Raw genomic sequence first — 12894 nt, 5'->3', positions numbered from 1 at the left:
TGTTCTTAAAAAACAACATTTCAAGAAGAGATTGGAAAGCAGGACAGACGGGTGGAGATTGAAGTATTGTTTTATCTCATCTTGAATTTGGAATTAAAAAAGGACAGATTAGACCCCATAATGGAAATCACAGTCCACTAATCAGATGATCCTAAAAATTTTTTTAATGATTTTCTCTTTCTCATTTAGTCCTCTTTTTGCTAAGAGCAACTAACTCCTAAGTGATCATTGTGATAAATAAATCCCAGAATAACAAGATTTATCTGTGGCAAATTTGTCCCACAGTTAGAATTCATGATGCATTTATTGCCTGTTGTGCCAGATAGAGTCTGTTCTAACATTAGCTTCTAAATTCCACGGCAAATTAATTAATGCATTGATAGAAATGGTTGTCGAGATACATTGGAGGATTTTGAGAGATGGACATTAAACGGAATGATGTATCTTTGACTTGCAGTTGAAGGCTTTCTTTAGTCAAATCAGTGGCTGAGTCCTCACTTTAGAACTCTGTGGTTCCCTATAGTACTTCTATTATTTTCTATATGAGAACATACTTATCCTTATGCAGCATGAAGGGAAGATGAAAATGGGTTAGTGTTTTAATCTGGCTTCTTTGGTTAACCTTTGAGACTCTTAATATCCCAATCCCTCATTTGTGACTTTAAAAATGGGTTACCTTACGTATTTCTTCTTCTGTTTATTTCACTGGGATTATATACAGTAATTTTTTTAAAAGAAAGTTTAATGTCTATAAACAATGCTATATAAATAAATTGATCCAATTTGGTATAAGTAAATTGAACACCTAAGCCTTCTCACTGCTATTGTAATTTTCTCAGTTGAGTTGAATGATAACAGTAGAATCAGGGAAAGCCAGTCACACTTCTTCAGACATCTTGACTTTCTTTTAAAGAAAAAAAAAAATTACCTTCTTCTCAATCTCCCTGCTAAATAAAGACTCTACACAGGAAAAAACAAAAACAGCTATAATCATTTAGGAGACCTCAATCATCTCTTATGCTCATTGATATTTGGTATTCTTGAATTAACTAGCATGACAGTAAACCAAAAATGTGTGCAATGCTGTATGCCACAACTGTTTGCCAGGCTTGAGACTGAAACTCCTAACTTGTTTTGACTGGGCAACTAATAGCAATTTAGATAGTTCTGTACAAATTTAGAGACATGAGATGCAAAACCATTACTGTATTCCAGCACATTCTTCCTGTCAGAACCATTTAAATCACCATCTTACACAAGCACATATTGAAACTCAACTTTAAGCATTTTATTTTTATGTACATTTCATTTTGTCCAGAAATAAAATATCTAAATACAGACAGACTGTAATGTTGTATATGTATAGCTTTCAACAATACTTGAGCTGAATAAATGCTTTGTACATTAAGTTTGTCTTTTTAATGGAGGTCACAGCTACATTGATAAAATGGATTCCTCATATCCTTTTTTTTTTCTTTTTTAACCAATAACAAGCAGAGAGACAAGTACAAGTTAATATTAATAAGCAGCTCAAATAACACTTGGTTAAACTATGTACAATACAAACCATTCATACAAATGAAGACTAGGATATTGAATTTGTTACAATATGTGTAGTAAAGATAAGACAGACACTTATAACTTACATGGTGTCTGTCAGGCATTTCCCTTCTTATATAATGATCAGAACTTGTTTTAAGCAGCCTTAGTTGGTCTCAACTTTGCGAAAGTCCAAAGACTGGTGATGAAAGCTGTAATCCAATGTCTGCCCACATGTAAATTCCAAATGTTTGCTCATCTTTACTGAAAACAGGCTCCCTCCATAGAAAAAAAAAAAAAAAAGAGCCATCTTATATTACCTTGAATGTGCCTACTGTATGCTGGAAAAAAGTTACTACACTTTGTTGTGTTCATAAAATAAAGAATACTGAGCTCTAAAGACACATTTTTTTTTCCATTTGAACAAGCATATACTCCTACAGTAGTATTTACCAGTACAGCTACTCCAAGCAATAGGAATGCATGAGTGGGGATTATTGATTAGCATGTACTCAAGACTTTAAAAGAGATTTCCATAACAGCAAGTGTTAGAAACCATTCACTGTCTAGTTAATCCTTTTGCTTGATGATAGTTTATCCTGAACCATTATGAGTCAGATAACGAAAGCCCTCCTGACAGCAATCATGACAGATGCAAGCTGAAATGTGTATGAACGTGTGTTTGTGTATATCTATGTGTGAGAGTATGTCTTCAAGTGTGCCTTTAAAACCTGTAGTGATTTACAACTATGCTGAGAGATGAAGCTGACTGGGCAGAAATTACATCGGATTGTTTTCCACTAGCGTCTTTGCAGCCAGTTGACGAGAGCAGCAGTGTAGACACATTCCAGGCAACAGATGTGACCTTCCTCTTTGAGGTAACAGCCCTGTCATATGACCTTTAATTCCTCAGGCTTCAGTCTCACCCATGTCCATCCTCATCCGGAGGGGAAGTAAGGTGTGTCACTGTGGTAGTTGTAGTCGGGGCACACTTTCTGTACTAGTTTATAATCTGTACTATAAAAGGAAATGTAAATACAGATCACCTTGAAGGGCTTGGAGCAGAGCCAGGATACATGACTTTGGGTCTGCTCCTGGTAACAGGTTTTTGAAGGATCATAGTTGCAGAGTGTGTTCTTGGTAGCCTTGTCAACCTTCTCATATTCAATGCGACAGTTAAAGGACTTGGAATCTTTGGCATCAATCACGGTTTGTTGTGCCAAGTCGAATTCCACTATTTTTGTAGGGGGCACCAAGCTGACAGATACATTCCCTTGACCAGTGGAGTTATGCCTGAAATAAACACTAAATGTCCCATTGCCGTGATCTACAATTTTCCCAGTTATCAACAGGTTTAGCTTCACTGTTTTGATGTTGGAATGAAAATCACCCCATCCAAACATTTTCTTAAACTTGCCCGTCTTAACAATGGGCCTTCGCTTGGCCCTGGGCCGAGGCTCTTGTTGGTCTGTGGAGTTCCTCAGCCAGTCCCAAAGGTCTTGCTCAGAATAAGGTTCTGGGGTGTCATATCGCAGGTCTACATCTGTATCATTTTCTTTGCCACGAAAAGTCTGTGACAGGAGTCGGCTGATAGACAAGTCTTTGCTGCTTTCTGTCCATATGTGCTTTAGTGTGGATTTGCTGCTTCCTGATTTTAGAAGTTCTGACTTCCCACCATTCGTTAAATTGGCACATGTGACCTGCAAATAGAACAGAAAAAAATGGTGTTTACATCTCTGTATCTGAGAACAGCTCTTTCTCAGAGGCTCAGAATTAAACGAAGATACTTCACTTAAATTATCTTCAGCATTTGGCCAATATTTATCAACACATGATAAACACCACTTCTATTTTTATATAATGATGGGAGAGAGGAGGTATAGGTGGATAAAAACCACTAAACATGGCTGAAAGACTATATAAAAACATTGACTTTGACAAGGAAAAGACCATCTAAGATAAGTAGAGCAAACTGCATTCAAACAGAAATTAAACCAGTTATTTCTCAGCACTAAGATCCAAAAACTTTTAAAATAAAAACTTTACAAACAATTGTTACTTTTCTACTTCAAAATTGCCATTAGCTTTAAAACTATATGATTCTCAGAACTATGTCAACCAACATCCTAAAGATTTTTGGTCACCCATGCCACAGTTATATTAGAAAAGTCAGTTTTGGCAAGAGACTCCAGTATATTTTAACTGGTCAAAAGAAATCATGTTTATTATCAGCTATTAGTAGCATGGAACATACTGGATAAGACATAATGTTTTTACCCTAAGGGCTTAAAATGTGGTCCCGGAAAAGGGACATAAATGAAAATATCAAATACACAATGTCTTATAGATAATTGTCAATCTAGAGAAGCTAACAACACATGGTCAGTGACAGAGAGGTCACTTCAAGTTGGATTGTGAGAGTCACATTCAGAGCCATTCTCCTGGGATCCTGGTCTTCTCTCCGGGAAGATTTAGATTCCACAGCTAGACCAGGGAACCCTAAATCTAACTGACTGATCAAACATTAAGATCTGTCTTGCCAAATTATACAGGCATTGTCCTATATTTCACAGCTCCTATATTTATGTTTTAGTGTAGAAGAAATAAAAGAAAGAAATGAGAATCCACGATGCATTCATTAGTCTAAAGTTAAAGCAGTGACTTCTGATCTTAACATGGAGAGCTCAAGGACAGTAAAGAAGACAGCTAAGGACCCACAGGAATCAAAACAGCCAATACAAATAAACCCTTTAAGATGTGGACTGATTGCCTGTAAGGTAAGTCTGCTAAAGAGCCAAGATTCACAATAAACCTCTATCACCAGCCCCCTCTAGAATCAGTTCTAAGTCCTATCTCAGACATGAGTCTGACTACCACTCAGCAGCCTCATTTGGGCCCGCTAGTCTCCTTCCAAACTGTTCTCAAAATAAGAGGTAATTGTTGGAGAGCTTTTTAATTCAGGCCTACTAGGAATTAAAGCTGCATTCTAGGGATCTCTCCACAGACTTAGGTGTGGAGGCTTCTTGCTAAGATACAACCCTGGCCTGAGAATGGCCTTTTACTCAGTCACTTGTGCTAAAAGGACTCTATCCCAATCCCTAGGGACTAGCGCATAAACTTTAAACCAGTCTTTCTGGAATCCATGCTCAGTGCTGCCACTTTCAAGCTGTGTGTCCTTGGTCAAGTCATTTAACATCCCTTTACTTAGTTTCCTGCAACTGCAAAGTGAGGGTAACAATGGTGCCTACCTCATGGCATGGCTAACACATGTAAATGGTTCAGTTAATTTTAGCTATGTTTATAAATCCCAAGCTGCTATGTGAAGACAAGTAGAGAAAAAAGGCCACCAAATAGTACATATGGAAGTCTGGCTTGAGAGTAGCTTTGCTCTTGGTCACATGGCCAAGTATTCAGAATCTGCACAGGATAGGTTTCCCAGGGACATATACATACAAGAGGGCCTGGTAATCTAAACTATAACAAAATCACTTAGAACTTGTAATCTTGTCTTTTCACAGATTCCTCAGGAACAATGAGCTTTACATTACCAGCTGGTAAATAGTCTTATCTCTGCCCAGCTCAAACTGACAGATGTGAATTCTATGAGGCCATTCCCCTCTAGGATAAACTACCAGTTGAAGCTGGTCTCTTCCCAGTAATGCTGAGCTTTAAAAAAAAAAAAAAAAAAAAAAAACCTGAAAGCTAGTTAGTCCCACACAAATTCATTGCATCTGAGACTAAATGAGATTTTATAATGGATTTATGTCCCATGACTATACCCTGAAAAACCAAGATGGCAATATTGGGTAGGCTAACACAAAATGTCACTATTTCAAGCTGCTAGTCTAAGTCCAGTTGCAACCCCTGAGATCCCCAAGACAATAGTGATACCTTTATAAAAAGATCCAGAAGGCCATTGTGCACAGAGGTTAACAGAGGAGAGACAAACACTGACCAAGAGAGAATAAGACCCTAGGGGTGGGATGAGGCTCAGAAAAATGGATGAATTGTGGTGGGGATGAGATCACATGTAAGAGAAATACAGATCAGCCTCATGTACATAGTCTCCAAATTCTTAAAACATATTACTCAACTGAAATGAACAAACCTTCTCATGTGGAATCAAGGAAGGCTATCATCAGATGGGCCACTATTGATCTTGGGGAAAATACTGGGAATTGAAAGAAGTTTGTCTTTGCTGCCAACTTTCTTTTAGTGCTAGGTTCTTCCCCTTCAGTTCTCCTCAACCCTTGAATTGGTCTCTCTCTTTTCCCCCTGCGCCCAAACTGCACCTTTTCCCCCTGCACCTGTTTTCAGAATCCCTTCGTGCCAAAACATTCCAGAAATGGATCATACTCAAGCAGTATGTGAGTAAAAATAGCTAAGTGGCTGCCTTATCAAAATTCAATTTGTTGTTTAACAAGGACTGAATATTAAGTCTTAAAGGGATGAAACTGAGAAATATCCTGTGGGGAGGGGGATGATACATAGAAATGTATGACTTTTCTTAAGGGAAAAGCATAAATTTCCCACCTATCCTCTTCACCTGATAATAAAGTCAGTTCTCTATGGAACAATTTTTACTCTAATATGAAAAGTATAATCCTTAGTAGTTCCCAAGTTAATATTATAACTTTATAATTTACAAAACAAATAAAAACAACTACAATTCTCCTACCAATTCACTGAAGGAAGTACATTTCAAAATACACTTTTTCTATAAAACAAACATTAAGTTATAAGAGTAGTACACATCTGTTAGCTTGGAGTTTATTTTTTGTATATTTGTTTTATGTTGTCTCAATGAAATCTAATTGGTTAGTCAAACATCCAAATCTCAACTTGCTTGATTATATAAATGTTGTCGTTAACACAGCTTCTATATTTATGCTTAAGGTACAAGATATAAAAGAAACAAACGCATATCCTATTTTCTCATTTTTACCTGGAATTACATAACTATTTTCCCATTCTTTGGATGACAAAAAAAAAAAATACAGGAATGCATTTGGTACTGGCTTGGCACTTGTATCTCAGAATCAACACAGTTGATCAGGAGAGGCACTGTAATGAGCACTGGCTCAAGAAGCAGTAATGAAATTGTCCCAAAAAAGAAAGTTAAATGTAATTAGACTGCAATCCAGCAATGGCATATAAGGAGTGAAAGAAAAGAAAAAAGAAAAGGAAAGGAAAGGAAAGAAGAGAAGAGAAGAGAAGAGAAGAGAAGAGAAGAGAAGAGAAGAGAAAGAAGAGAAGAGAAAAGAAAGAAAAGAAAAGAAAAGAAAAGAAAAGAAAAGAAAAGAAAAAAGAAAAGAAAAGAAACATGGAAGTGGGAGATAGGATTTTAAAGGACCAATCTATCCAAAAAAGATGCTAAGACTGGCAGGCAGAAAAACTTCTGAATTTCAGAACAGAAATTTAGTTCTAAATTATACTCTCCACAGCTGTAGTGATTATGAGTATGAGTTCTGGAGTCAGATGGCCTCCCAATCCAGGCTGAGGTCTGTAACAGGTATATGATGTAGGGAAGTTGCTCAACTTGTGTATACTTATGTTTTTCTTTTGTAGAAAACAGGAGAATAATGCCCACCTCTCTCATAGAGCTGCTGTGTGAATTAAACAGGACACTCCATTTAAGGCACTAAGAGCAGTACCTGGGCCACGGTGATTGTTCAACATTATTAATACTATTAACATCCTCAAATATTTTAACCTTTAAATCTCACTACACAATATTTTATGTAAATGAATAATAATAGGATGTGAGAGCAGAAAATATTTTCAAAAGAAAATCTCCTTTTTACATAACCAAAAACTTTAGCAAACAATTAAAAAAAGAAAGCATATAATTTTGAGAGTTCTTGTATTACAATGAAAAAACATGGCAGGTCGAATAGGCAGTAAAACTCAAGTTAACAAAAAATTAACATAAGTTCAGCCATTACGCTGCTCAGCTACCAAATGCAATGAATTTATTTATAATGTGAAAGCCTTCCATTGGTGCTGATTGTCAAGACACCTCTCCAGAACATCTCAGTTTGAGCACAGAATCAAAGCAGGTTTCAGCTGTACTATCAACAACCCAGTCTGGAATATTCTATTCTCATTCCCTTCCCTTCCCTTCCCTTCCCTTCCCTTCCCTTCCCTTCCCTTCCCTTCCCTTCCCTTCCCTTCCCTTCCTTTCCCTTCCCTTCCCTTCCTTTGGGTCTTCAGGAAATTCCCCAGACCTGTCGAGCATAAGCATCCTGATTTATTTTGTTTTATTAGTTCAATAACTATATAGTGAAACTCTGCTAATATTGAGTTAAATAATAGAAATAAAAAGATAAATGAAACATGGTCCTTGCCCTCAAGAAGTTCACAGTCCAATGGGAAAATAAATTAAGCATGTTAACCGTGTGATGTATACAACATTCTAGTAGTTAAAATCAAAGTTAAAAGACAGAGAAGATGTAACAGTAGAAATAATCCTCAGATCTTGGAGATAAAAGATGTTTAGGAGTTCAACAGAGAGAAAACAAGCTTAAGGAGATCTTCTAAACATAAGGCACATACTGTGTAAAAGCAAAGAGCTTAGATGGGACATGTTAAATGTAAGAATGGAAAATAGTTCCTTATTGCTGAGCCTTAGGGAGCTCTGATAGGAAGGAAAAGAAGTTGTAAGAAGTGGGTAGAACTTGAAGAAGGTGGGCTAGGGTCATATCGTGATATTCCTACTAAGGCACTGAAACTTAATCTTATAGGTAATGTGGAAGCACTAATTTTTTTTCTGTTTTGCTTTTAAGTAGGTCATTCCAGTTCTAGAAGAATCCCTGATTAGACATTGAAGGGAGAGACCTTGAAGGAAGAATGACTGGTAGAATGATTCATTACATAACTAGTTGTGATATTTCATTTGAGAAAGTAAAATGAGGCTTAACCAAGGCAATGGAAAAGAAAAAGAGAAAAAATGGATATGAAATATTTCAGAGGTAGGATTAACTCAACTGGATGATTTTTTGCCTAAGCAGGAATATGAAAAGTTGAATTAACGAGTTTCCTGGCATCTGCAGGGAATACAAAGGTAACAAGTTAGCTGGAAAATATAATTAAATCTCAGAGGAAAACTGGAGGTTAAGGTGCCTGCAAGCCATTCCAGTGATGCTATCTAAAGAAAGTTGATAACATGGGTCTGAATGTCTGGAGAAACGTGTGAGATGGTGATGTTGATTTTGTAGTGTGAATAGATGACATTCTGCAGATAGAACATGGGGATACAGAAGAAGGCCGGTAACAACACGTAATGCCAATGCTTTGAGGACAAACAGGAGAGGATCCAGGCTAGGTAGAGACAAAGGAGGCTATTAGAAAGAAAATAATGTTATAGAAACAAAGAAAAATTGGGGAGAGTAAAGACAGGCATGGGAAGATTCAAATTCCAAGTAAAAGTCTTGTGTAAAAGTGTAAACACCTGGAGAGAATCCTCTTGACTTTTGAATCCACTACTAATGACCTTATTGAAGCTCGTTTTCATGGTGGTGAAGACATGATGCTAGATGAGAAAGAGCAACTAGCTTGATGCATCCGCTCCCAGCTGCAGTCAGGAATCACTGGCTGTCTCGTTCTATCATATCGCTTTACATCTTAAGAACTTTCATTTTTGAAACACATACATATACACACAAAATTGAAAGTTTTTGAATCTTACCGAATAAAAAAGATATTAGTAAAAAGAAACGTTACATCCAGAACACCCTCTACTATTGATATTATGAACATAATAACAAGTTTCTTTTTAAAAGTCACCTGAAGATTCTTTGATGTCAGTATATCTGAGTGGTAACAAAAGCGGTGAAGACTATGGCATAAAGATGAGTACAAATGAAAAAGCTGACAACCTCTAATGAACTCAGTTCTAAAAACACAAAGCATCATGAACTTTTTCTACAAGCAATTTATTCTATACCAGTGAAAACAGCAAATATACTTTCTGACAGTATAATTTGCCATGTCAAAAGTCACCAACGCCCATTCCAAAGGAGCAGGCTTGCCAGCCCAATGATACCATTTCCACAAATTATATGTGTTTGTCTTTCTCACTGTCTTAGAATCCCTAACGATAATAAAGATTCCTAACATAATTAGATGTATGAAATTGAAAGTATACATTAAAAAACATCCAAAAATAGGTGCAAAGAGAAGGGTCATTTCCTGCAACCATAAACACAGACAGAGCTTGGATCTAACATGAAGGGAAAATGTCTGGGGCAGGATCTGTGCATGGGGCTGAGAAGAAAATACGCCTCAGATGGCAGAATGTAAGATATAAGAGCTACCACACTTTGATCTAGCTCTTTCTCTGTATATTTTAGGGCCATACTTTCACATCGCTTTTTCTAATACCTTTTCATTAAAGGCTTACAATCGCAATGTCCTACATCACCTTTTAAAATACTTTTGAATGATACCACTTTGGGAAAATAAACCACCCCTCTACTATATTGTCACCTCAATTATGCTCCTGGCCTTATGAGACGGTATATAAACATTTCACTCCTCTACGTGTACTATCTCCAGCTAGAGGTTTCCCCAGATGTTGTGATAAGATGCCTTTTAATTTCTACTAACATGCACATTTTTCTGTCGACCTATTACTATTCAATATAAATAATTTCAAGATTACTTTGAAAATTATGTATTTATTTCATCAACTGTATGAATACTTAAGCCAAAAATTTTAAACAACTTGATGCTTAAGCAATATCTTTCAAAATTGAATAACTAATCAACAAAGTGGTCTTGCTCTATGATTACTTCATTTTAACAATTTTATGATTTGCTATGTTGAAAATATGTTGCATACTATTAGCTGCTATTGGCTAAGGGCACACTATATTCCAGTCATTGTAACTAGTTTTCAGATATGGCATTGTATTGTATTTAACTATTCAAACACACTTGCTCTCTCTCTCTCTCTCTCACACACACACACACACACACACACACACAAACACACACACACTTTGAAGTCAATATTGTTATCCTCAGCTTACAGATGGGGATATAAAAACTCAAAAAGAGGGGCGCCTGGGTGGCGCAGTCGGTTGAGCGTCCGACTTCAGCCAGGTCACGATCTCGCGGTCCGTGAGTTCGAGCCCCGCGTCGGGCTCTGGGCTGATGGCTCAGAGCCTGGAGCCTGTTTCCGATTCTGTGTCTCCCTCTCTCTCTGCCCCTCCCCCGTTCATGCTCTGTCTCTCTCTGTCCCAAAAATAAATAAACGTTGAAAAAAAAAATTTAAAAAAACTCAAAAAGAGCTTGACCACATTACTGCTGTTAAGTGAAAAAGCTACTTCCTATTATTCCACAGGCTATGTCTTTTACTCCTAAAATTATTTTAAATATGAAATTCTACATTAATATGTTTATAAGAATATTCAAAAATTATAGAATTTATGAAATGAAAAGTAAAAGCCTGGCTTCATCATCAACCTCTTCTCTCTTATAATCCCATCTCTCTCTTCAGAGGTAAAAATCTGTCAAAATTTTGGTGTATATTATTTATAAATATCTCAACTATTTTTCATATATAAATACTATGTATATAGTGTCATATTTTGTGAATTATATTGTATACTTTCCCATCAACAAAATACTTTAGAGAGACATATCTCTTATACATCCAGGTATATCATCTTTATTAAAGGGGAATAGAGAATTTTATATATGAATGTACTATACTTCCACTTTTTGTTTACCTTTTGTGATAGATCCTTAATCATTACATTATTTCACAGCCAGGTTACCTATAGTTGTTTTTTAACCTTGATTCTACTACTTTTTCTGCCATTGTTGTTTCAAATATCTCACTCCTTCCTCCCTTGAGCTGGATTTTAATTTTTATTGATGTATAGAGTTGTGTGATTCTTTTAGAAAGCGTTCAGAGGGGATAAACTAAGTTGTCTATGCCTTAAAATGTCTTTATTGGACATAAATTAAATGTTCATCATTTAATTCACTTTGTTCTGCTTAACTTTTTTCTTTCCAAAAAATAATTTAAATTTTCTCTATTTCAGGCATTGTGCAATCTCCAGCCTGTTTCTTAGCTAGGTCAGAGAAAAACATGCAGATATTTCTAGATATATGAGGCTTTTCATCAAATTTTCCCAAGAGGTCTATAAACTCTTTGAGGGATGTTCTTCTACAGTATGACATTTTGTAACTTGGGGGAGGGAATACCTTGCATACAGTAACCAGTGTATAAATTACCTGTATGGTTTATATTCTTACTTACATCTATTTCAACAGTTAAGGTCATTAACCATTTAGTCACAATCAAGACTGGGGAGGGGTTGGTACATATGGCCTTAAGAGATTTCTCTCTTGAAAGTTTTGAGGCTGCACTTGACATTGACAATACCTGAAGTGCCTTTATTAAATATGATAAGCCAGAGGAAATGGGTTAGTGTTTTAATACATCAAAAATACATCATTTCCTTATGCTGCAAAGCAGTGCTCCAGGAGCAACAGTGTTGCATTAACAATGAAAAAGCAGAGAAGGAACTTTGTGCTTCTCCTTTAACCCAGTAGGTGCTATGAGGTTGTACTGCATACAAACTAAGAAAATGGGCTTTGCAGTCAGAGATCGCAGGACTAACTCCAAAATCTGCTATTTTATCATTAGTGACTCTTTAGGACCACATTTTCTCCAATAGAAAATAGAGATGATACCCCACTCATTGGGTTTTCATGAACATAAAGTAGAAGATTTTATATGTAATACACATAAAAATAGGGGAAACAGTATGAGTTCGACATGTGAGAGCTATTATGCTTGGCTTGGTTATGAAACCCTCAAGGAAAGAAAAACAAGCCTTTCATAATGCACACTGCTATTCTATTCCTGGTTCTCACTAGAGACATTACATCTGCTCAAATGATCCAAACAAACTGAGATGAAAATTGGCATAATTGTAACAACTCTGTGGTCATCTTTAGCAGTAGGCGGTGATAAGGGACCATGCTGATTACATTATGATTTAGTATTGGCAAATGTGGGCAATAATTTATCTTTAACATAATAATTTTAAAAGAAGGCCTCCTGACCAGACTGAACATTCCATGTCATCCTCAAAAACTAGAAACATGGTGTCCCTGTCAGTTTGAAGAATGCTCAAATGGCTAAGAATTTTAGGTATGTTACCCCATGAGTTCTCATGTTTCCACAGAGGATGGCTCACTTCTAACATAGGGTACTAACTGTTCTCAACATCACTATATTAGAAATTGGTGTGAGTCATGGATAACTGAGCTCCTCACAAGTTTGTATAACCATAATCATTAGCTTTCTCTTTGGTTCCTTTTCCTACAGGTACTCTT

General features: G+C 36.4%; 1 protein-coding gene across 2 annotated transcripts in view; it reads right to left on the bottom strand.

Moving 5' to 3' along the window:
• Positions 1-1266: 1266 nt before the first annotated feature.
• NXPH1 (neurexophilin 1) overlaps positions 1267-12894 on the bottom strand; it is a 296661-nt gene continuing 285033 nt past the window's right edge. For both annotated transcript variants that reach the window (XM_045494916.1, XM_045494917.1), the window contains one exon: positions 1267-3239. In XM_045494916.1, the coding sequence (XP_045350872.1) occupies positions 2478-3239 (762 nt within the window). In that variant the 3' untranslated portion in view covers positions 1267-2477. The remainder of the gene's footprint in view (positions 3240-12894) is intronic.

Source organism: Leopardus geoffroyi, chromosome A2 (genome assembly GCF_018350155.1).
Source record: "Leopardus geoffroyi isolate Oge1 chromosome A2, O.geoffroyi_Oge1_pat1.0, whole genome shotgun sequence".
In the NCBI taxonomy this organism is placed as follows: domain Eukaryota; kingdom Metazoa; phylum Chordata; class Mammalia; order Carnivora; family Felidae; genus Leopardus; species Leopardus geoffroyi.
The sequence above is the reverse complement of the archived record's forward strand: the minus strand, read 5'-3'. Positions and strand labels throughout refer to the sequence as shown.